The sequence below is a fragment of the Stegostoma tigrinum genome, chromosome 22 (assembly GCF_030684315.1).
Source record: "Stegostoma tigrinum isolate sSteTig4 chromosome 22, sSteTig4.hap1, whole genome shotgun sequence".
NCBI lineage: Eukaryota > Metazoa > Chordata > Chondrichthyes > Orectolobiformes > Stegostomatidae > Stegostoma > Stegostoma tigrinum.
This window is the reverse complement of record NC_081375.1, coordinates 26,952,864-26,977,712: the sequence shown is the minus strand read 5'-3', so window position 1 is coordinate 26,977,712 and position 24,849 is coordinate 26,952,864. Positions and strand designations below refer to the sequence as shown.

At 38.8% G+C, this 24,849-nt stretch overlaps 1 protein-coding gene across 2 annotated transcripts in view; it reads right to left on the bottom strand.

The window, feature by feature from the left end:
• Window positions 1–208: 208 nt before the first annotated feature.
• abca5 (ATP-binding cassette, sub-family A (ABC1), member 5) overlaps window positions 209–24,849 on the bottom strand; it is a 110,249-nt gene continuing 85,608 nt past the window's right edge. For both annotated transcript variants that reach the window (XM_048555449.2, XM_048555450.2), the window contains 15 exons: window positions 24,166–24,279; window positions 23,805–23,942; window positions 21,594–21,680; window positions 20,910–21,001; window positions 20,249–20,369; window positions 14,398–14,527; window positions 13,637–13,728; window positions 11,242–11,417; window positions 10,962–11,037; window positions 8,458–8,552; window positions 7,308–7,427; window positions 4,703–4,855; window positions 3,190–3,269; window positions 2,340–2,395; window positions 209–1,917 (listed from right to left, as the gene is read on the bottom strand). In XM_048555449.2, the coding sequence (XP_048411406.2) occupies window positions 1,816–1,917; window positions 2,340–2,395; window positions 3,190–3,269; window positions 4,703–4,855; window positions 7,308–7,427; window positions 8,458–8,552; window positions 10,962–11,037; window positions 11,242–11,417; window positions 13,637–13,728; window positions 14,398–14,527; window positions 20,249–20,369; window positions 20,910–21,001; window positions 21,594–21,680; window positions 23,805–23,942; window positions 24,166–24,279 (1,632 nt within the window). In that variant the 3' untranslated portion in view covers window positions 209–1,815. The remainder of the gene's footprint in view (window positions 1,918–2,339; window positions 2,396–3,189; window positions 3,270–4,702; window positions 4,856–7,307; window positions 7,428–8,457; window positions 8,553–10,961; window positions 11,038–11,241; window positions 11,418–13,636; window positions 13,729–14,397; window positions 14,528–20,248; window positions 20,370–20,909; window positions 21,002–21,593; window positions 21,681–23,804; window positions 23,943–24,165; window positions 24,280–24,849) is intronic.

The window sequence follows — 24,849 nt, the reverse complement described above, 5'->3', positions numbered from 1 at the left end:
CATTTGTCTAAAATACTTGAAAAATGATTTAATTTTCAGAATTGGTCTGCTCCAATTATTTTAGCAGAATTAGTTGAATTACACTAGTTTAACAATTGACAAGAAATGACAGTTCTAGCATTGAATATGTTGAAACAGTAACATTAACCATATTGCTCATTACCAATCCTTCCTTGCTTTTTCATTTCACATATTTTTAACCAACAACTAAAAGGCAAGAAAACAACAGCTGCACATTGTTTTTAATTTTATAATTCAAAGTTACACAATATACTGCTTGTTTACACTAAATAACACTCAAACATTAACATTCCAAACTAATAAAGGCATAAAACACCCTAAACAAACAAAAGGTGTACAAGTTGCACAGTGCAAAGTGATTATAAAATCTTATTTAGTGGTAATGTACCAGTTGGTCTTTATTAATGAAATACAGTAAAGTACCACTCAGATGTGATTGCTGATGCTAAGAAATGTTAATTCCTGATGATTTCTGTTATAGTGAGATCCCCAATTTGAAAATGTTCACAATAATTTATGTTGTGCAATTTGTTTGAAGCTGATAAAAATGTAGTTAGTTTGCAAGACTGACAAATGACTAATTCACTATCTTGCTGTCTGTATTGTGCAGCTGCTTCTGGTTCTTTCAAAAAGGAATGATGGGGCAGAATGATTGGTCTGATGTTTTCTTGAACAGTCCGCAGTCAACTACATGTTATGGCACATAGAATATTTAACGTTATTCTCCGCACGTGGTGAAAGAATGTAGAGCAGATTCTGATGAATAGCATAATACGGTTAAGCCACCATAAAGGCAATAAATGCCACAATGTTCATTTTCCTTGGAATTTTGGGTTGAATTACCTATTACATTGGTTATAAAATAAAAGAACGAAGCATTATATCACAAATAATTTGTAAATGTTGAAGGCTGAGATGAAATCCGTTATGGAAGAAAAGTTCATTTCATTTTAAAAGGCGATATAAAGCATAGCAGTACTTGTTACGAATATGACCTGTTAAATTCTGGATTTATGATTAATATGGGTCAACATCCATTCCTTTTTAAACCATGAAAATAGTGTGTTATGCTCAAGCCAAGACTTTTTTTAAAGAGGCAATGTATTAAAAAGTGATATCATAATGTAGTATTTTTTTTAAACCAACTCCATGGCTTTGGAAGCAAATCTCCATGTTATCCAATTAAAAAAAGTTAGGGCCTTGAAATGTTCACTTTTTGCTTCCATCCATATGTTAGAAATGTGTGAACTGAAGCTTGAACAAATCAAAGGCAAATGCCTTGTCACTGTCAGATCTGGTTTTAAAACATGGCTTTAGCTGTCAATGTCAGAGAAATAAGTGAGAATGACTTGTACAATGCACCCTGTTGAGAGTCACTGCTACAAATAGAAGGAACATGTATATTAAAGGCATTGTTATACCAAATTAAGAAGATGGTTACTGTCAGTTATACATATATTAATATCCTCACTGATAATTTAAAAAAAACAGAAACAACATTTTCAATAGCTTCCAGCATTGTTGTCAGGTACAAACAGTTGTAAAGGTATGTGCATAAATCTCTGTTATACTTTCTTTTCACCTTGTTTGTGCTACAGAATCTCAATAAATACCAGTTCAGACACATCTAAAGAAACCTTGCTCAGTATATTCCTCAACTGGTGCAGTATCCTCATCTAAATGAGATAGGCAGTGCTTCAGCAATCAAATCTAGAAATCTGACTTAATAAAGATCAACTGAATCCTGTTTTGAGGTTTCCCTGTTATGAGGCAGTAGAACAACTTTGAACCTCTTTAACATTCATTTTGTTGAAGCTGCTGCCATCGAAAGCTTGTATCCAAGGTTTTATAATCTTCTTCATTATTTTCTTGTTCTTTAGCAAACTGCATGAAAACCTAAATCAAGTGAAGGAAAGTCATTGTGACACGATGTACAAAAGGATTGTGCATCAACTAGATCTTCAAAATAAGCCAAGTTTTAAATGAAATGTAATTTCTACTCCACAGAAAATTGTCTTTTCATGTCCTACATCTAATCAGATTGACCAATGTGAAAGTGACTACCAGCAACAGAATACTTGTCAGCCTTATTGATTCTGAAAACCTCAAAAGGAGAAAGTGTCAGACAGGAGGAGTTGTAGACAAAATGCATAAGAAACAATGTAAAGCCTCTCAAGTTTTCAGAATCCCATTTGAACATTTAGTTATAAATGGAAAGTTGATAGTTATTCTGGTGTTTGTGAAGGATGAAATTAAAAAGAAACTGCATCTCATAAATCTTGTGCTTATATTAAAAATAAGAAACAAATTTACTATACCTGTTCCAGTGTTGACTGCGAGAAACTATATTCCTCAATATCAAAACTGCGTTTAGCTGTAAACAATGAATATTAATTAATGCTGGGCATGTGAATTCAGAATTATGGAGAGCAGAACCCATTAAATACCGAAAACAAATTTCTTGCATAAGTTGTGATAACTGCACTTCATCACTATTAAACCCAATCATTTAATTATTTCAGCTCCATTCAATTTGGTATGCAGTGTTTCAGATTAATAAGGAGTCAACAGGAAGCATCTTTTCATGAACTGCCTTGTTGAACCACTGTCGTCCTTGTGGCGAAAGCATTCTTAAGTCTTTTCTGTAGTGATCCAATATAACCGAGTAGCTTGCTAGGCCACTTCATACAGCAATTAAGAGACAAAGATGTGCAGGCTAGGTGGATTGGCCCAAGCTAAATTACCTGTAGTGTTCAGGAGTGTGTGGGTTATAGTGGGGTGGGTCTGGGTGGGATGCTTCAAGGGGTGGTGTGGACTTGTTGGGTCAAACGGCCTGTTTCCACACTGTAGGGAATCTAATCTAAATTGCTGTTGTTCTGGAGTCACATGTACGCTTAAGGGACTGAAGAATGAAGGCAAACCTGCTAAATGTCTTTGTAACCACCCTGTCTGTATGTAATGCAAACTTCAAAAGAATTATGTACCTGAACATCCAGGTCCCTCTGTTCTACAACACTACCCAAGGCCCTACCATTGTTCCTTTCTTTTCCCAATCCTCACACCCATCTTTCCTAACTTCCTTAAAAAGTACTCTTGATAATCTTTAATGTTGTTCTGAACCAGATATAAGGAACACAGGGCACTCTTGGTATTTGAAATGCATCTTACCTTCTTCAAGCTTGGAAAATGCCTTTGACAAAGAGTTCACGTCATCCTTGGGAATTTTGTATGTCAACATCGCAACAAAACTAACGAGAAAAAGATATGTCAAGGAAAAAGAGATGAATTAAAAACACTTGTAAATTCAGTGGCAACTGGAAATTGAACAATTCATGGATAATCATTCAGCGTGAAGTTTAGAAAATTTGTTTTAAACTAAGCTTCAATGTAGAAGGTTTTATCATAAAATTTTGCAAAGACATGTAATTTTACATGATTATTCGTCACTCTTGTTTTTTTTCCCTTCCGTGTAACAACTTAGTTCAAAGCTTTCTAAATAAGGAGAGACAACCTTATTGAAAGGCCAGACTTCCCCACGGCTGTCAATGGCCATCAGCATAATACCATAACCAATTCAGTACTGTAAAAAGAGATTATATTTAAAGTTTTGTCCAGTGAAGAATCAAACCAAATCAGCATTTGACACTTGGGAATCATACATATTTTGTACAGAAATGTCTCATACTTTTCTGATTAAATAACCATCACCTGTTAGATATGAGAGTTATGAAAAGCTACCAGTTATGAAGGAGACATGAATGCAAACCTAACCAATTTTTTCTTAAATCAACACAAGTTACTGCCGCAAAATAAGCCAAACAATTTCTCAGACATGTGTACCTGTATCTACATTGGAAAAGAAATACAAGGTTGCTCACATCTTAAGTCAGTTCTGACAGTGGTAAGTAAATGTGTATAGAAATAAATCCTTGGAACTTGCATCGCCGTCATTAAGGTAAGTCAGAGTTTACTCTATGACAAATGCCTTTGGTAAATTAGCTGCATCATCTTCTGTGAATGCAAACCTCTGTCATATTTAACCCACAGCTGACAGGAGAAACATCAATAAAAAGCTCATAAACAATGGGACCTATGAATTAGTTAATATTTCTGGATTTTTCAATCTAATATTTCAAGCTGATATGATAGTTATAGACGAACTTGTCAAAATTGAGTTAAATAATAAATAGTATATGTACAGATAACTTGAGGGTTTATATATATTTTTGATCTCTGTCATAGAATCCCTACAGTAAGAAAGGCCATTTGGTCCATCGAGTCTATACTGACCCTCCAAATAGCATCACACTCTGACCCAATCACCTACCCTATCCCCATAGCCCCTCATTTATGATACCTAACCCATCTAGCTACTCAACCCCGGACATTGTGGGGCAATTTAGCATGACCAATCCACCTACGTTGCACATCTTCAAACTGTGAGGGGAAACTAAAACACCCAGTGTAAACCCATGCAGACACTGGGAGAATGTGTAAACACGTCGTCACCAAAGGCTGGAAGCAAAACCAGGTGCTTGCTACTGTGAGGCAGCAGTGCTAACCACTGAGCCAATGTGTCGCAGAATTTGTGCCAAACTTAAAGCCAGTTGATATTGGATGGTTTTGGGGAAAATGAGTAACACATTTGTAAAGGTATTAACTGTTACATACTGACCCTTACCTTTCTTGTCGAGAAGCTTGTGGAAAGATTTGCATTATTTTATCATGAATGTCAGATATTTGCTGTGCTTCTGTCATCTCACCCTTCAGTTTAATCTCCAGTGTATATCCTCCACCATATTTGCTCTTCAAGTGCTGTATGGAGCCAATACACCTGCTCGTGGCAAAAAATTACCTGCATTTTAGTCTATTCAGAAGGTACATACAAATTTTGGTAAAATTAGTGCTAAATTAGCTTTTTATATTGCAAGGCCATATAATCCTCAGTCTGACTAATTTCAATTGTAGGATAAGTAACAACTGCTCAATTTAGTCTCAGCACATCTGAAGGCTTTACAAAACAGGAAATAACACCAGGATGGGAGAAGTACAATGACTTTTTGTCATTCAATTCCTCCATGGGTCACAACAAATATAATTGTTTTACCCAGTTCCTGATTTCTCTTATACGAGACTGAGAATAAAAGGACCAAGCAACAAGGTTTCTTTAATAAACCTAATCAGTAATTTATTATGAATCGGAAAGTTTATTTCATGAAGATGCACTCATAAAACTGTTTCTCTCTAAATTACCCAAAACATGCACACAGACACTCATGCACTTGATAAAGAGAAGCAAAAATGGATTTCTCTTGAAATTAGCTCAGTTGACTGGACAACCGTTTTGAAATGCAGAGTGATGACAACAGCATGGGATCAATTTCCATAACACCTGAGGTTAACAATGAAAATTTCACCTTCTCAAACTCACCCCTCACCCTGCATGGTGACCCTCACGGTAAACCACCATCAGTTCTCTCTCTTTAATATGACAGCAGCCATGTGGTCCACTAGGACTTTGACAACTTTACACTTCACTAATTGACCTACACACCATGAAGTTTATGCACTTACCTTTTCCTTTTGGTTCAAACTTTAAAAATTAATTATCTGCACAGTTTCCAGTATAACCTGGTTCATTGCTCCTGTCTTTGCAACTTAGTAATTAACTATAAGTAAATGAAGTACATAAACTGTTTATTCTTCCTTTATACCAAGACTGGTACCCAAATTGAACTAAAAACAGCATATGCTAACTACAAATGTTTTACCAGTTTGTGGTGAGATTTTTAAATCTGAAAACTGCTAATATGATGTGAATTCTCCTCATAGAACGATCGTGGCCAATTTGACCTCGTTCTATCTGCCACTTAACAAGACTATGGCTAATTTAGGTCCTAACACCAGTTTAAGTCAAACCTTGTCCCACATCTTTTAATACACTTATTGAACAAAAATACAGCAAAACTTCTGATTTGAAATTAACAACTGACACAGAATCAACTGCTATATAAAGGAGAGCTGCAAACTTCTATCATTCATTGTGCAAAAGTGTTTCCTAACTTCACTCCTGAAAAACAAGGGCCTAATTTTTAGGTTGGATCCCCAGGTCCTGGATTCCCCAATCATAAAATCAATCTATCATCTAACAATGAGTTCCCATAATATCTTGAAAATTTTGATCAAATAATCTCTTCAGATTTCCAATATCCAGAGAGTATAACCTTAATTAGTGTTCCTTTTTCTCGTAGATTGACTATAAGTTAATTTATCATTCCAGTAAATCTACACTACACTCTCTCCAAGACCACCACATCACTCATCAGATAGGTAGTGCTACAGGTGGGGTCTAACCAGGGTTTTCTGTCGTTACAGCATAGAGACTAACCCCTGTGTTCCAGTCTTATCTCATTCCATTAACATTTTGATACTTTTTTTATACTCACTTTTGGCATTTTAATGATCTTTGTACATGAACCCAAGTCTCTTCTGACCTCAATTACTTCTGACTTTCACCATTTATAAACAATCCCAGTCAATCCTTTTTAGGTCTGATGTGGAGAATCTTAGCCTTACAAATATAAAAAATCCATTTACCACAGTTTTGTACACTTGCTCTAGTCATAAAAGTGAAATAAGCTATGCATTTACTTAGTGATGCCCAGCATTATCTAACTGGCATACCTGGAGAGGCTTTTTACAACATCATTTAAGTTGTTAATACCACCTTGTCTCCTGTTACTCACAAGAATCTCTTAACTAATACGTTTCACTCAATTCCACAAGCTTCAACTTTAGCTAAGAGTTGCTACGAAGGACTTTATCAACTGCCTTTTGGAAAAGCAAAACATCGAGACATTCCCTTGTCGCTACTTAAAGTCTCTTTTCAAAAAAATCAGGATCACTTGGCATAACCTAATCATTGCAAATCTATGCTGTCTCCCTCTGATCAGTTGAAAAAAAAAATTCACAGCATTCTGTCACTTCATCCTTAATGACGGATGCTTGCATTTTCCTCAAAACTGATTGGTTTTTACTTCCCTCACTTCGTTTTCAGATGACACTACTTGTAAGAAGCCATCTTTACATAGTCTCCTAGCATTATGGAACAATTCATTGTAAAACATTTTCCAATGTTATACTGCATTTTTCAAATTAGATTGGCACCCATGCCAAGATTACTGTAAAAGCAGCACTATAATGTTTTACAGTAATTGCAAAAAAAAATTCTTAATGATTGCTCTACATTAATCTAGATTTGCAACATTATTTCATAGCAGAAGTACCTTAACTGTCCTGACACCATTATAGCAACACGATCACAAAGTGCTTCAGCTTCCTCCATATAGTGTGTGGTCAGGATAGCACCACGTTGTCTATCCTTGAATGCAGCCCGAATTGCTCTCCTGAAACCGAATTAAATTGATTTGTTACTTGCTACATTTAAAATTAAGGCCACATATCTTCAGTGTTCACCAAAACATTTTGCACAGACATGCAATATTGTGTCACCCTGAGAATTTAGGAAGAAAGATTTTTGGTTCCAGAATGAATACGTTTTCCTTTAAGTAATCAACATACCATCAAGACAAGATACCATTGTTGTAAATTATACTTTATTTAAACAGCACGCTTGACTTTTGTGTAAAGTAGTTACACCAGCTTCAAATTGAGCCTGCGAAACCATCAGTTTAACATTTAGTACTCTTTAGCAGACAGCTCAAGTTCAAACTACAGTCAAATATAATATCCAAATTTTGCTATTCCCTCACTGAGTGGTCAGATACAGCAATTTTTCAGAGCAGGAAAAGCCCTGGACAAATGATTTGTTGATAAAATGCTATGCTGCTTATATTTCACATTTCGACTTTTGGTAAAACTGAGAATAATTAAATCCTTTTGACATAATCTAACCTAAGCGTTCATAGTGACTCTGTAATCTAAAATCTATTACTATAATACTTAGCTTTCATTTAAGCCTTTGTCATGGTTTGGCATTTAATAAATATGAAACTTGAATATATCTACAATCTTGATCTCTCAAAAACAACTGCATTGCTACCAATTTGGATTTATAGTCAGAAAAGGGATTTTCCACCTGTTTTACTGTGTCTCCAACTGACATTACTTTTAACTTTCTCAAAGATTTAACTGTACTTGTAGGGTTTCACAGAGATCTCAATGTCGAATAATGTCTTGCCTATGATTTTGTACTGCTGCACGGCCTGACACCTATAATTGGTTGGCATGGTCACATGACAAGTTTGTACTAGATTGGCTAATCAGGAGTTGCCAATCCTGAACTTCAATTTATCATAGCAATCCTTCTATTAGATTTCCTAATCTTCTGTTCAGAAGTGCAGGCAATTTTGACACATCCGGAGTTTCAGGGTTTTCTGATTTTGACCCCGTGGTTCCACTGTACTTGCCACTTACCACATAAACTGTTTGGATTTAGGATCCATGCCTGTTGATGGTTCATCCAGTAATACAATTTGAGGATTCCCCAACATGCACAGTGCAAAGCAAAGCTTCCAAAGGAAACAAAACAGCAGAGTTAACTCATTGCAAGCACTGCTTACTGAATGCTTTATCAGTTCTGACTAAGTTAATGTAAATTCTTATTCAGAGGAACTGAAACAGATACAGTAACTGTCCGAACAGCGTAACATTTCACATATTCGTTTTAAGAATACACAAAGAAAAATAAAGCATTCTGATGGTATCACCCAGCAAAATTATAAGAGGCCTAGTTAGGCTAAATAGGGGCACTCAATTTAACTTTGTAGGGAAGTCAAAAATATTTATTCAGAAGAGTTAGAGACATTTTTCAACAGGAAAGAGGTCGTGGCAGAAACTCTCACTATACTTTCAAGAAGGTATCCAAGTACTTTGCAGTGACAGGGCCTGCAGGTTTATGGAACTAGAGCAGCAAGTTTGGAGTTAGGCGAGCAGCTTTTCATCAATTGGTACATAACTATTCTATGACTTCCATACCAAAGCTATGGAAAATTGCAAATCCTACAGTCCTGTTCAAAAGAAGCACAAAGTAAGATATTTTAATCAACTTGTTTAGATATGTAATGACATACCTCTGGTGCAGAGAGCACTGTAACTCTGGCTGCTGGCTCAGACAGGGACACTACAACTGTAGCCACAAGAGCCATTCAAAGGATGGAAGGATAAATATTTTAATGCAACATGTTCAGGCATGTTACAACACACCTCTGCAGCAAGCCGGACCTGAACACGGGCTTGGGGTTGTAAAGAGAGACATTTTCTAATCAGAGATAGTAGGAACTGCAGATGCTGCAGAATTTGAGATAAGGTGTAGAGCTGGATGAACTTTACACTTTGGAAAAAAGAATACAGTCATGGACTATTTTCTAAATAGTGAGAAAATTCGCAAAGCAGAAGTACAAAGGGATCTGGAGGTGTTGGTCCAGGATTCTCTAAAGGTTAACTTGCAGGTAGAGTCCGTGATTAAGAAAGCAAATGTAATGTTGTCGTTTATCCCAAGAGGGTTGGAATATAAAAGCAGCGATGTGCTTCTGAGGCTTTATAAAGCTCTACTTGGGCCCCATTTAGAATACTGTGTCCAATTTTGGGCCCCACACCTCAGGAAGGACATACTAGCCCTGGAGCGTGTCCAGCGGAGATTCACATGGATGATCCCTGGAATGGTAGGTTTAACATATGATGAACGGCTAAGGATTCTGGGATTGTACTCATCAGAGTTGAGAAGGTTGAAGGGAGATCTAATAGAAACTTACAAAATAACGTATGGCTTAGAAGGGGTGGATGCTAGGAAGTTGTTTCCGCTAGGCGGGGAGACTAGGACCCGTGGGCACAGCCTTAAAATTAGAGGGGGTAAATTTAAAACTGAAACGAGATGACATTTCTTCAGCCAGAGAGTGGTGGGCTTGTGGAATTCATTGCCACGGAGTGCAGTGGAGGCCAGGATGTTGGATTCAAGGCAGAGATCGACAAATTCCCGAACTCAGAAATAATCGAGGGCTATGGGGAGAGTGCAGGGAAGTGGTGTTGAAATGCCCATCAACCATGATTTAAATGGCAGAGTGGACTTGATGGGCGGAATGGCCTTACTTCCACTCCTATGTCTTATGGTCTACACAATTCAGAGATTTATTACGCACCTGTGGAACAGGTAGGACATGAACCTGAGCCTTTTGGTTCAGTGGATGGAATAGTACCACTACACTACAAGACCCTCGGGTGTGTACAGATAAGCTCAGCCACAAAAGCCCAATCAGTGTGACTGTGGTCATGGGAAAACTAATTGAAAGGATAAACCCAGGACATTAACAGCTATTTGGACAAATGTAGATTTCTTAACAGCGAATTGTAGCTAACAAACTTGATTGACCTTTATCATTAGGGTAATATTGTTGGTGTCATGTACATGGACTTCTAAAAAGGTGTTTGGTGGTACCAAGTAACAGGCTAGTCAAAGTTAAATCCCAACAAATGAAGGGAATAGTAGCTGCATAACTATGAAGTTTGCTGAGTAGTGGTGAATGTATTGTTTTCAACCGTTTGACATTCAAATCTCAAAGTGAAATAGTATTATTTTCTAGTACTGATGTTAGTCTCCTTAGTGTTAATTAAGAGAAAGTCAGATAAGCAGCATTCTTTGTAACGCCAGTAGCAGATTATTGACAGATGCAATTATGTCATCATTGGCTACTGTTGTGTTCTGAAAATGCTCTGTATTTTCTTTGGTTTTAATTGACAATTACATTTAACATAGACAATTATTTATTGTATGTGTGATGCTTTTGAAAAAGAAAATAGTTAGGCAGATGAATGGATAATCTGACAGATGTATATGCCTCAATACCGGCACACAATCACAACTTGTATGTGTAAAACATAGTTCATGAACCAAGGTATTTTGCAATAACTCAAGTGGTACATACTTTCCTCTTTATTCCACTGGAGACTTTTTTTGTTGATTTCTGGAGATATTCCTTCAGTTCGAGAGCTTTTACAATACTGCCAAAAAATACAGGTCAGTTTATTTCTAATTTCAAACACTTTGAATGGTACCCTTGAAGTGAAACAAATTTCATGGAAGATTCAATTTCCTTCACAACGTTTCATGTAGTACATAAAATCTGACAGTGATCAGAATGTTACTAACTTGTTTGAAGGCTTTTTTCATTTAAATTTATGATACTAGAACTGCTGTTTTCTTACCGTTTGATAGCATTTGTTGCATCTTCTGTACTGAGTCCCTTGATGGCAGCATATATCTCTAGGTGTTCCTGCACAGTAAGCTTCGGCCAGAGTGGGTTCACTTGTGCACAGTAGCCTATACTTTCTACAGAGCTTTCTCTTTGCAAATATTCAGTTGAATAATCCCCCATCAATACCTATAAAACAACCATTTTAAAATTAAGTGACTTAAGCAGATTTCAACAAGGTCAGATGAGCTCAAGTAATGAAATATCAACAGAATGCATGAATTCGTACAGTTCATTCCCAAAAGTTCTGCTCTGAGGTCAAACTGGTCTAAAATTATACTTGGTGGGATAAATCACTAAATGCTTCTTCTGTTTCACTTTAGGCTGCATTTATTGGCAATGCCACTGCTAGATGGAGTTTACAACTTGTGTGCACAGTGAAAGAGTTACACCTAATGGAATGTGACAAAAATGTCTGTGGTTCCAAAATTAATTACAAGCTGTTTCTGAACATTAAATTTTAAGGAAGCAATAAGATCCAGGAAACAGCAAAAATTATAATCAGTCTGCAAATTATTTTGTAAATCAGCACAACGGCTGACATAAAATTGTAACTCAAAAGCTATTTAAATATTGCTGTGTTTTTCTGGATCTTACAACTAGTTTAAATTTTAATGTTATGTTGACATGACACTACAGGTGTAACTGCACATGTGTAGATGGATCACAGTGGCCATTTATGTGTTAGAAAATCCACTGTTCACTTTATATTTTTAAGAAAAGGAAATCAGTGTAGATTTAAATTGATGTGGCGAATGCACAACCTTTGCTAGAATTCACTCCACAAAATGTCTAAAGAACCAAAGGATTTACAGTAGGTATGGGAAGCAGAACAACCCAGATGATTTGGAGGCCTGCAACCAGCAGTGTGCTGTAACGATTGATGCTGGGTCCGCTGCTTTTTGTCATTTCATTTAAATGGTACGGATGTGAACATGGGAGGTATGGTTAATAAGTTTGCAGATAACACCAAAATTGGAGGTGTAGTCGACAGCAGAGAAGGTTACTTCAGAGTACAACCTGATCTTAATCAGGTGGGCCAATGGGCACAGGAGTGGCAAATGGAATTTAATTTAGATAAATGCTGCATTTTGGAAAGGCAAATCAAGGCGGGACTTATACCCTTAATGGTAAGGTCCTGGGGAGTGTTGCTGACCAATGAGACCTTGGAATGGAAGTTCTGTAGTTCCTTGACAGTGGAGTTGCAGGTAGACAGGATAGTGAAGGTGGCGTTTGATATGCTTCATTTTATTGGTTAGTACATTGAGTATAGGAGTTGGGAGGTCATGTTACAGCTGTACAGAACATTGATAGGCCATTATTGAAATAATGCATGCAATTCTGGTTTCCCTGCTATACGAAGGATGTTGTGAAACATGAAAGAATTCAGAAAAGATTCACAAGAACGTTGCCAGGGTTGGAGTGTTTGAGGTATAGGGAGAGGCTGAATAGGCTGGGGCTATTTTCCCTGGAATGTCAGACGCTGAAGGGTGATCTTATAAAGGTTTATAAAATCATGAGTGGCATGGATGGGGTAGAGAGGCAAGGTCTTTTCCCTGGAGTGGGCGAGTCCAAAACTAGAGGGCATAGGTTTAAGGTGAGAGAGGAAAGATTTAAGAGGCACCTAAGGGACAACACTTTCATGCAGTGGGTGGAGCATGTATGGATTTGCTGCCAGAGAAGTGGTGGAGGCTGGTACAATTACAACATTTAAAAGGCATCTGGATGGGTATATGGATAAAAAGGGTTTAGAGGGATACGGGTCAAATGCTGCAAATGCGACTAGTTTTATTCAGGATACCTGGTCAGCATGGTCGATTTGGACCAAAGGGTCTGTTTCTGTGCTGTACATTTCTATGACTCTTTCTCCTGCTTCACCTACCACTCAAAGTTTGAGTTTGGGAGCAATTGGAGACATTCTTGTTAGATACAGCAAGCTGAAGGGTTCCTGGAAATACACACTTGATGATGTGACCACCAAACTATAATTAAACTAGGTGTGGGTAACAATGAGGAAACAACTGACTTAGAAAAAACTGTTGGAAGTTTGCACAGACTTGTAAGCATATTTCTTTGCTCATCACCACAAAAAGATAGTTTGGATACAAGAAATTTTAAAACATCTTGTGAGTAAAAGTTAGTGGATGGCATTATCAATTCCATTCCAATTAGTTGTTCTGCGGTAAACATTTATTTTCTTAACTGGTTGTTGGATTGGGATGCAAAATTGAGACCTTTTATTTGTCCAAAGCTGAAACTATCAGACCACAAAAAATTGGAAATTCTACAGTAGATGAAACCCACTTTCAAGATGCCTTGCATTCTCCATTGTTTAGTCATAAGCATACCTGACCAGCTGATGGTTCCAAGTCACCTGTGAGCACGGAAATAGTAGTGCTTTTTCCAGCACCATTTGGGCCCAATAATCCCAGAACTTCACCTGAAAAAATATACAAATCTAGAAGCTGAAGCCTTTTGAGCAACGTAAACTTCTACTGCAATGTAAACTTCTACTGTAGTAATTTTCATTTCATTCTGAGCACAGTTTGTGTCAGTGCAGTGTATTAAGAAGGATGGTCAAATAAGTCCCTTTGAGTAGTCCACCTACACTGTGCACAGATTTAAGATGACCAGAAGGTGTTTTAGCTGTTTCTAATGTACTTTCAAGCTGCAAAGATGCCAGAAAGCAGACTATGCTCATCATTATCGCAGTTGGAAAAAACCCATCGTTACTTTCAGAAAAAGGAACACTTCAGAACTGACATCCAAGATGTGGTTATAGGCCGCAAATCGTGTTGTAATGGAAGTATGTAAATGAATGATCGAATTGAGTGATATAAAGAATGAAAATTGTTAAAAATTGGCCTGAATACTGGGTTAACCTTACACATGCTTTACCCTGATGAACCGTTCCAGGTATTTATTCTACCATCATTGATGGTTGTCCAGCAATGCAGCAACTTGTTTGTGTATCTCCATTAGAACACAACATTATTACACACTGCAAACTAAAACTTCAATCCTAAAATGTTCAACACACTTCATCCGGACCGGTTTTTAATCAGCTTTTTCTTTATTTTATCCATTATTACCAGTGATTTAAACTCACCTTTTCTTACGCAAAAGGATACATTTTTAGTTGCCACTATATTTTTATTTTTTTGCTTTGAAAAGCACTTGCAGACCTGTGGCTTTCCAGTGTAAACTTTACGCAAGTTACTGACCACAATTGCTGGTTTCTACAAAATTAAAAACAAGAAAATTAGTTTATATTTCCTTGCATCCAAATGTGCTGTTTACTCAATACTAAAAAGGGACATGAAATCAAAGCAGAGATAATGGGAACTGCAGATGCTGGAAAATCCAAGATAACAAAGTGTGAAGCTGGATGAACACAGCAGGCCAAGCAGCATCTCAGGAGCACAAAAGCTGACGTTTCGGATGAAGGGTCTAGGCCTGAAACGTCAGCTTTTCTGCTCTTGAGATGCTGCTTGGCCTGCTGTGTTCATCCAGCTTCACACTTTGTTATCATGAAATTAAAGTATTTTGTTTTACACATACAAAGGAAAAATAAATATAAAAACTACTTTCTTTACCAAAGATAGTTTTCTTGCATTTCAATGTGGATGAATGCAAGACGAAAACCTTCAAGTTCATGTCTCTTTTTAGTAATGTTTAAGTTCTGTACCACTAAGCAATTAGGCACTGTTCACTTCTGTGCATAATGTATCCCTGCAATAAAAATTCCATCCCATAAACTTTAGATGATCCCATAAACTTCCATGGCAGATTTATAAGAATATAACATGACCAAGCTTTACATTAAAATTCTCATGATCTTGACCATATTTTCTCTGAATTCTTTCTCATTTCAAGTAAGCAGTGTACGTTCAAGGGCCACCTTTACACAGTAAAATATCCCAAGGTGCTTCACACGAGCACACAAAGGCAACAAAACTGACAATGATTTGGAAAAGGATGTAACAGGACAGCTGACCAAAAGCTCGGTCCAAAAGATATGTTTAAAGCAGGAGAGAACTAAAGAGTTTAAGAGAAAACGCCAGCATTTTAGAACATAGGCAAATGAAGGCATGCTTGCTAATGGTCTGGCAAAGGAAATCAACTATTCACAAGAGGTCAAAATTGGTGGAACGTATAGTCTTAAGAGGACTGTAGAGGAAGTCTTACAGATGGGCACTGGTGAAACAGTGAAAGGATTTGAATGCAAAATTGAAATTTTAATGAGGCAAGGGGAATCCAGGAACACATGGACTTAACCATGAGCATGGGTAAGTGGGATTTGGTGTGTTTCAAGTGGCAGGTGGTAGACTTTTAGAAAGCTTATTTTTACAAAAAGTGGAAAACAACACTTTGGCCATGGAAGCATTGCAGTAATTGAGTGTCAAGTTAGCAAACACATCTTAATGGTTTCAACTGCATATGAGCTGAGGGAGGGCATAAGTAACAGGCAATGTTAGAGTTCTAATTAGACATTATTGGTGATAGAGGGAATTCAGGGCTAGAAACTTAATTCAGGGTCACACAGAATTCCAAAGTTTATTTTGTATCTGATTTAGCCTGAGATATTGACCAGATAGGCATGGAATCTGTGTACAAAGAACTGGTTTTGTATTTAACATAAAAGGCATTCCTTCTGTCAATGTTGAAATGAAGAATAATTCTCTCGCTTGTAGTGGATTTTGTTGAACAGCCCAGCAACATGGACAGTTCAGGCGTTGAGACAGATGGCAGTGTGGTGGAGTTGGGTGTCATCAGTATATGTATAAGACCCGTGATAATGGGAACTGCAGATGCTGGAGAATCCAATATAATGAAATGTGAGGCTGGATGAACACAGCAGGCCCAGCAGCATCTCAGGAGCACAAAAGCTGACGTTTCGGGCCTAGACTCTTCATCAGAGGGGGGGGATGGGGTGAGGGTTCTGGAATAAATAGGGAGAGAGGGGGAGGCGGACCAAAGATGGAGAGAAAAGAAGACAGGTGGAGAGGAGAGTATAGGTGGGGAGATAGGGAGGGGATAGGTCAGTCCAGGGAAGACGGACAGGTCAAGGAGGTGGGATGAGGTTAGTAGGTAGGAGCTGGAGGTGTGGCTTGGGGTGGGAGGAAGGGATGGGTGAAAGGAAGAACAGGTTAGGGAGGCAGAGACAGGTTGGACTGGTTTTGGGATGCAGTGGGTGGAGGGGAAGAGCTGGGCTGGTTGTGTGGTGCAGTGGGGGGAGGGGACGAACTCGGCTGGTTTTGGGATGCGGTGGGGGAAGGGGAGATTTTGAAGCTGGTGAAGTCCACATTGATACCATTGGGCTGCAGGGTTCCCAGGCGGAATATGAGTTGCTGTTCCTGCAACCTTCGGGTGGCATCATTGTGGCACTGCAGGAGGCCCATGATGGACATGTCATCTAAACAATGGGAGGGGGAGTGGAAATGGTTTGCGACGAAGAGGTGCAGTTGTTTATTGCAAACCGAGCGGAGGTGTTCTGCAAAGTGGTCCCCAAGCCTCCGCTTGGTTTCCCCAGTGTAGAGGATGCCACACCGGGTACAGTGGATGCAGTATACCACATTGCCAGGTGTGCAAGTGAACCTCTGTTTAATATGGAAAGTCATCTTGGGGCCTGGGATAGGGGTGAGGGAGGAGGTGTGGGGGCAAGTGTAGCATTTCCTGCGGTTGCAGGGGAAGGTGCCGGGTGTGGTGGGGTTGGAGGGCAGTGTGGAGCGAACAAGGGAGTCACGCAGAGAGTGGTCTCTGCGGAAAGCAGACAGGGGTGGAGATGGAAAAATGTCTTGGGTGGTGGGGTCGGATTGTAGATGGCGGAAGTGTCGGAGGACGATTGCAGGAACAGCAACTCATATTCCGCTTGGGAACCCTGCAGCCCAATGGTATCAATGTGGACTTCACCAGCTTCAAATTCTCCCCTTCCCCCACCGCATCCCAAAACCAGCCCAGTTCGTCCCCTCCCCCCACTGCATTCCAAACCCAGTCCAACCTGTCTCTGCCTCCCTAACCTGTTCTTCCTCTCACCCATCCCTTCCTCCCACCCCAAGCCGCACCTCCATCTCCTACCTACTAACCTCATCCCACCTCCTTGACCTGTCTGTCTTCCCTGGACTGACCTATTCCCCTCCCTACCTCCCCACCTATACTCTCCTCTCCACCTATCTTCTCTCCATCTTCAGTCCGCCTCCCCCTCTCTCCCTATTTATTCCAGAACCCTCACCCCATCCCCCTCTCTGATGAAGGGTCTAGGCCCGAAACGTCAGCTTTTGTGCTCCTGAGATGCTGCTGGGCCTGCTGTGTTCATCCAGCCTCACATTTTCTTATCTATGTATAAGACCCAGTGTGTTTCAGATAATGTCATCTAGAATCAGCATGGAAATGAGAAATAGGAGGACGCTAAGGATGAATTCTTGTGGGGTCAGAGAGGTTATGGCGCACAAGTAGCAAGTGAAGACAACAAGACATTCTTTGGCTGCAACTGCCCAAGATAGAATGCAACCAGGGAGAGCAGGTGAATAACAGAGGCGTGGCGCTGCAGCTGAATGACATCGTTCACATTTCAAAGGCTATGGGTAGACAAAGAAAGATAAAGGGGCTAGCTCTTCATGGTCACAATTATTCAGGATACTATCTGTAACTTTGATCCAATGGCAAGGGCAGTTATATTGCTCCTCTTCTAGCAATGTAATAGTTAAAAGTAAATTCTTCCCCTCTAGTCCTATCCTAGCTTCTCTAGCTTATTTTAAATATCCATTTTCAATATTTACTTTGCTGAGATGTCTCCAATTTTAAGTTAGCAGTTTGGAAAGGAATGTAGTTAGAAGTCAGGACTGAGATTAAACAGCAATTCTTCCAACTTCTAGTCTTCAGTCCAGGTATAATTTGCAAACGAAGAGAGTGAAGAGAGAGAAGGAGGTTTGATAGAAGATGGATGATGTCAGGATGAAAATGTGTCATTTAAAAATTATGCATTTTGAGCAAAGAGTGGGAGGCATTGAGAGAAAAACCTGATTTTAATTTGTTTGTAATTTAAAAGCTTATTAATATATATCAGTTCAACTTATTAAGAAAGTAACCCTTCTACACTGATACAACAAATGGTTTCACTTTGACTTTTTAAGAAGTGGCTTTCAATTATTTAAAACCATAAGATATAGAAACAGAAATAGGCCATTTCACCCAGTCGACCCCACCATGCAATCATGACTGATATGTTTCTCAACCCCATTCTCCTGCCTTCTTCCCGCAACCCTTGATACTCCTGATAATCAATAACTTATCTAAAATTAAGACAATTGCACTCAATGATTTGGCCTCATCGGCCATCTGTGGTAATAAATTCCATGGATTCACCACCCCCTGATTGAAGAAATATCTCCACATCTCCTCAGTTTCACAAGAGCATCCCTTTACTCTGACACAATGCCCTCCAGTCCTAGTCTCTCCGACTGTTGGAAGCATTTTCTCCACATCCACTATATCCAGGTCTCTCAGTATTCTCCAAGTTTCAGTGAGATCCTTCCTTATCCTTCTAGACGCCATCAAGTACAGACCCAGAGACCTCAACCGCTGCCTGTGTGACAAGCCATTCATCCCTGTGGTTATTCTTTTAAACCTCATTTGGACGCTTTCCAGCACCAGCACATCCTTCCTTAGATATGGGCCCCAAAACTGCTCCTAAGGTTCAAATTCAGTTTGACGAGAACCTTGCACAGTTTCAGCCCGTTCGTGTATTCTACCCTCTTGAGATGAATGCTAACATTGCATTTTCCTTCCTAATTGCCAACTGAGTCTGCATGTTAATCGTAAGAGAATCCTGAACTAGGACTCATAAGTCCTTTTGTGCTTCAGATTTACAAAGCGCCCCCCATTTAGAAAATAGTCTACGCCATTATTCTTCCTACCAAAGTTGCATATCCTCATACTTTCCCATATTATATTCCATCTGCCATATCCTTGCCCACTCTTCCAGCCTGTCCAAGTCCTTTTGTAGCTTCCTCACCCCCTCAACACTACCTGTCCATGCACCTATCCTTGTGTCATCTGCAAACTCAGCAAAAACGCCCTCAATTCCTTCATCCAGATTGTTAATGCATAATACGAATAGTTGTGCTCCCAACTCAGAAAACCCTGCAGATCTCCACTAGTCACAGGTGGTCATCCTGAAAAAGTCACCTTTATGCCTTGTGCCAGTCAACAATCTTCTATCTATACCAGTACCTTGCTCTAACACCATGGGCTCTTATCTGTGCAGCACTTTGTCAAAGGCCTTATGGAAATCCAAACATATCACATCCACTGTAACAAAGTGTGAAGCTGGATGAACACAGCAGGCAAGCAGCATCTCAGAAGTACAAAAGCTGACGTTTTGGGCCAAGACCCTATCAGGGTCTAGACCCGAAACGTCAGCTTTTGTGCTCCATAGATGCTGCTTGGTCTGCTGTGTTCATCCAGCTTCACACTTTGTTACCTTGGATTCTCCAGCCTCTGCAGTTCCCATTATTTCTGATATCACATCCACTGACTCTCTTTTGTTTAACTTGCTCATTATCTCCTCAAAGAATTTTAACAGATTTTCAGGCATGACGTCCCCTTGATGAAGCGACTGACAGAGTCCATTTAACCATGCACTTCCAAGTATTTTGCAATCTCATCCTTAATAATGGACTCTAAAATCTTACCAATGACCAAGATTAGGCTGACCAGCCTATAATTTCTCATCTGCCTTCCTCTCTTCTTAAAATCAGGTAACTCACTGTTGATGGACTACATACGGATTAAAAATGCTTATTTTCTTGATAAACATTTTAATGAGATTTTGGACAAAATTTTCAGCTGGATCACCGGAAACCCTCGGGATAAGTTATGATACAAACTATAACAATTTACATCATTTGTTATTCCATCACTACAATCCAGTAAACTGATCCACAGATGAAGTTTCTTACCTCCTCACAGCTCTGACAAGTCAATGCTTCCCGAACTCTTGCCCTTTCCTCTTTGACATCATCATCCTCATTCTCAGGTTCTTCTGTATTTATTTTGAATTTGCTCTTTGAGGGAAAGATTCTGCATGAAATGGAGTGGGGGGGGGGGAAGAAAAGCTGACTTGTATCTTGTACTGGTAATGCTGCTGCAATAACATGATCTGTAAAAGTCTTGAAATTCTGAGTTGGATTATATTCATGTCATGTAGCTTTGCAGCAGACTGCTTGCTTTTAACACCCACCCCCCCCACCCCAGGAAACCACTCAAAATTTGCAAAATTCCAGTAGAAATGTTAAAGTCAGTGCTTCTAGGGTGTATCTTCAGATCCTCGTCCATTTACTTCCCTATTACTGCCAAAGTAGAAGTCACCATTCAGTCAAGTTCTGCATTCCGCCATCTCCAGTTCTTCTAATCTCTGGGTCCTCACGACAAAATGAGAAAATCACAACTCCTGCCAATTAGTCATTCTTCCAATATCAATTCAGCCCGTGATCATTCAGTCATATTCAAAACTGCCAAACACCAGACTAAACATCTGTCTTGTAGATCCTTATATTTAAGAAACAATGCAGCCATATTTTTAAAATGATCACTGCAATTAAATTTGATGAACTGACCAACCTGCAACATTTATCCACTTGAATTACTTTTCCTCCATGAATCTTTTCTAGTTGGCGTAGCACAAACAGCAAAACTATGCATTGAATATAGGGCTAAAATACAGAACAAAATTGTTTTACCTTTAAGTATTTCTTAGATCATGAGTAAGACCATCAGTGTTTCCCCTTTTTGAATTATTTTGCTGATTATAAAATTCTTTAGAACATACGCAAACGGAAAAATAACTATAATTGTAAGTATAGATTTACATTGATAAAGGTTTATGCAAGGGTAAATTGTATCTATCAGGTTAGGTTAGTTCAAGGCAAAATTCATTGTCTACCTTTGTGAAGATCTGCCTTTATCTGCCTATAACCAGGCAACATTGTACAAAGATCTCAAGAACTTCAATCTCCACACAAACAGTGCGCTCAGAGATTTAGTAATCAACCAGTAGGAGATACATTTATTCCAATCACATTGTGCATCTACCTTTCCCTATGTTCTTCTGGGTATCCCAACCAAAAATAGACCATATAACTAACTTATTTAGATAGATGTTGAATTCACATGTCAAAAAAACTGAAAACCAGAACTTCCAATAACTTTTTGCATACTGGTAGTATGTTTACAGCTCATCTAATTTCTAAGAGGCACATTTACAAATGACTTGTTTTAGTTCAGCAATTAAAAATTAAAACTTACCGAGATTATAGTTATCAGGATGTTCTGTTTCCATTCCAGATATGTGCCTACTGTTAGACTGGGTTCATCCTTGTGATCCAGAAAAACCTGTATAATCAATTTACAATGAATTTTAAGGTTGGCATGTTTTTTTTAAACTATAGAATATGCAACCAAAGGATTTCCCCAATTTATCAGCATCTTACAAACCATACATTCAAACAAATGGATATTAAATAGAGCTGTAAGTTACTTACATGCATAGAAAGACAGAAAAGCAGACAAAAGGGCCATTTTGGACCTCAATAAAGTCTTCCCAAATTATACTGGTATTAATTTTCACAGCATGCACTTTTGTTTTGTATTCTGCAGACCAGCCTATGAACCTTGATTTATGTAAATATTTTGCCACTCAGCAATAATTCCATTTAAAAATTTCCTACTATCCTTGAAAACAAATGCAGTTTCTGTTCTCTAATATTAAGAATGGTAAGATTGGGCCAAATTTTACCAAAAATTGGTTAAGTGTGAAATTTCAGGGGGTTGTTGAGTGTTTCTTTCCATTAACTGTGCAGTTTTCTCACAAAATTTTACATTGCTTATCTCATTATGCATGATGTTGCTCTTTAGCTGCTTTGCACATGCCAGTAGCACAGGTACCTGCCACTGCTGGACCTTTCTGGAATTCCCACCTCCATTGCCACCTTTAAACCCAAGCTGTGCATCAGGTCGATTACAGTTTCTTTTCAGTTGCAGCATGGGAAGAACTTCTCTGAAGATGGCTGACTGACACAGTTTGGTATCCTGATTTGCTGACAGGGACTCGGAGATCCTCGTATATTGGGGTGATGCAGAGGAGAACTGGCCTCTTTCCTCAGGACAGCAAAGGAGATCTCCACATCAGAACCCTGCCAGCCTCGTCTGAAGTCACCACTTGGTTTGTGAATTTAGAATAAAAAGCTAGTCTAAATAATATTAACCAAAAAAAAACTGTGTTGGGAAACCAACCTAGTTCATTAATATTCTTGAGTGAGGGAAATTTGCTGTTATTAGCTGCTCTGGCTTACATGGGTCTCCAGACAGACAGCCATGTGGTTAACTCATAACTACCCTCTGAAATGGTACTGACAAGCCACTGAGTTGTATTAAGCCACTGCAGAAAAATCAAAAAGAACTTGATGGCTTGATTATCTTGGTCAATACTTCTGAAGGTTGGCCAGCATCTTATGTTTTGGCATCAAAATAGAAATTGCTGGAAACCCTCAACAGGTCTGGCAGCACTTATGGACAGAAAGCAGAGTTAACATTCTGAAGAACAGTCACTGGACCCAAAATGTTAATTCTGCTTTCTCTCCACAGATGCTGCCAGACTTAGAGTTTTTCTGGCAATTTCTGATTTTGTTTCTGATTTCCAGCACCCATAGTCCTTTGGTTTTTTTTCTGTTTATTGTTTGGCTATTAGTTTGTCATTAAGTTGTAAATTCTTTAAAGCTTGTAGTAAATGTCATTCAGCGAGACTTGCTGTCTATATTTAAAATACAACAACAGTTTGCGTACTGGGGGAAATGTGTAAGGATTTACTCGTGGGCGTTGGGTGTTAAGAATACAGAAAAATGTGCAAGCGACTTGGGTGTAGATACAGTGAGGTAGGATTGATTATGAAGTGGTGATTAGGCTGAGATTGATTGGAGCAAGGACTTGAAGAAATGAGATGGTACAGGCCAAGAATCTGAATACAAACAAAGTCCAAAATGATCAGAGTGAGGAATAGGTACCACCTAGAAGCATTAAAGCTATGAACATTGGAAATTAAGGAGCAGGAATGGATCAGCTTGTCCATTACGCTTTCCCCACATTTCATTATGGCTATAGCATGATAATGACACACCCAGTTGACCACTTAAGGAAAGCAATCGTTGTTCAAAGCTATCAAAATAATTACAAGAGCGATTTGGTTTGTTTCTCTGTGGTGTTGAGAGTTGTTATGTGTACCTTTTCCTTTTAACATACTTGTCTAATTAATGAAACCAGTTTTTAATTAGTCCACACTTAGTCAGTGGGACATTAAGTCAATATCATAGTTTATTTTGAAGAGTGACTCCTCCCCCCCCCCCCCCCCCCCCAAACAAATGCACAATGTTTAGTGGTGAGGTTAAGGGCAGATGGGAAGTTAAGTTATTAGATATTATTCATTCAGTGAGATCAACTGCTATAAAAAAATTATTATTCTACCTTGGCTGTATAATACAAGCATCCTGTAATCACATATGGTGGAATAAAAAGTGACAACGCGCCATGCAGCATGTTGGCAGCTGTTTCCTTTAGTATTAACCGAACCAAGAATATGAGACTGATTGAAATTATATTGACCTACAAAAAAACACAAATGCAAAGTCATACAATTACCTTGGGTGAAAATAATTGAAATACAAATCTTAATACTTAAACTTGCTTGAATGTTCAGTTAGCCAAAGGTCAACATAAATAATGTTTGGATCCAAGAGTTACAAGAATTATTCTGCTAAAGTAAACTAGCAATGAAAATATCAATGCTCATCATTGTTTATGTTTTAGTTCACTTGCTTTAACTTACAATAACTGAAGAGATCAGAAAAAAATCCCGAGAAGTCTGCATTCGATCAAATCTGAAAGAATAGGCGTAGGAGAATAGCGTCATTGCTGGGGCCCAGCCAATAAGACACATCATCTGTTGAAAAAAGAGGAAGTGAAAAAGGAAAGATATATACATCCTCTTAGTGTCACCTACTGAGCATTATTAACCAATATAGCTGTCCGTCTCCTTAATGCCATTTTTTTCTGAATATCTTTAAGTTATTCCGGAGCAAAGCACCCGAGGATGGCTGAGCCTATGAATTCCTTCAGCAATAACCTGGAGCTGTTGTTTGGCTTACAACAACCATAACTGGTTTCCTTTGTGCTTGGCAGCTGAATTTGATTTTATTCAGGCTCCTTGATCACACATGGTGAAATGTTGCCGAGATGACAAATGCAATCACTCTCACCTCACCGCTGGAATCAAATGCTTTTGTGTACATTTAGCTGAAGGCTGTAGTGACATCAGGGCTAACAGGCCTGGGCGAAACCCATCTGTCCATCAGTTAGCAGTTTGTTGCTAAGTAAGAGTCACTTAGTAGCTGAGAAAGTGCAAAGTATTTTCAGGAAGTGACAAAATGATTGAAGAGGTTAGGGCAGGGAATGTTATCTATATGGACTTTGCTAAAGCATTTGACAAGGTCGCTCATGGTAAGCTGGTCCA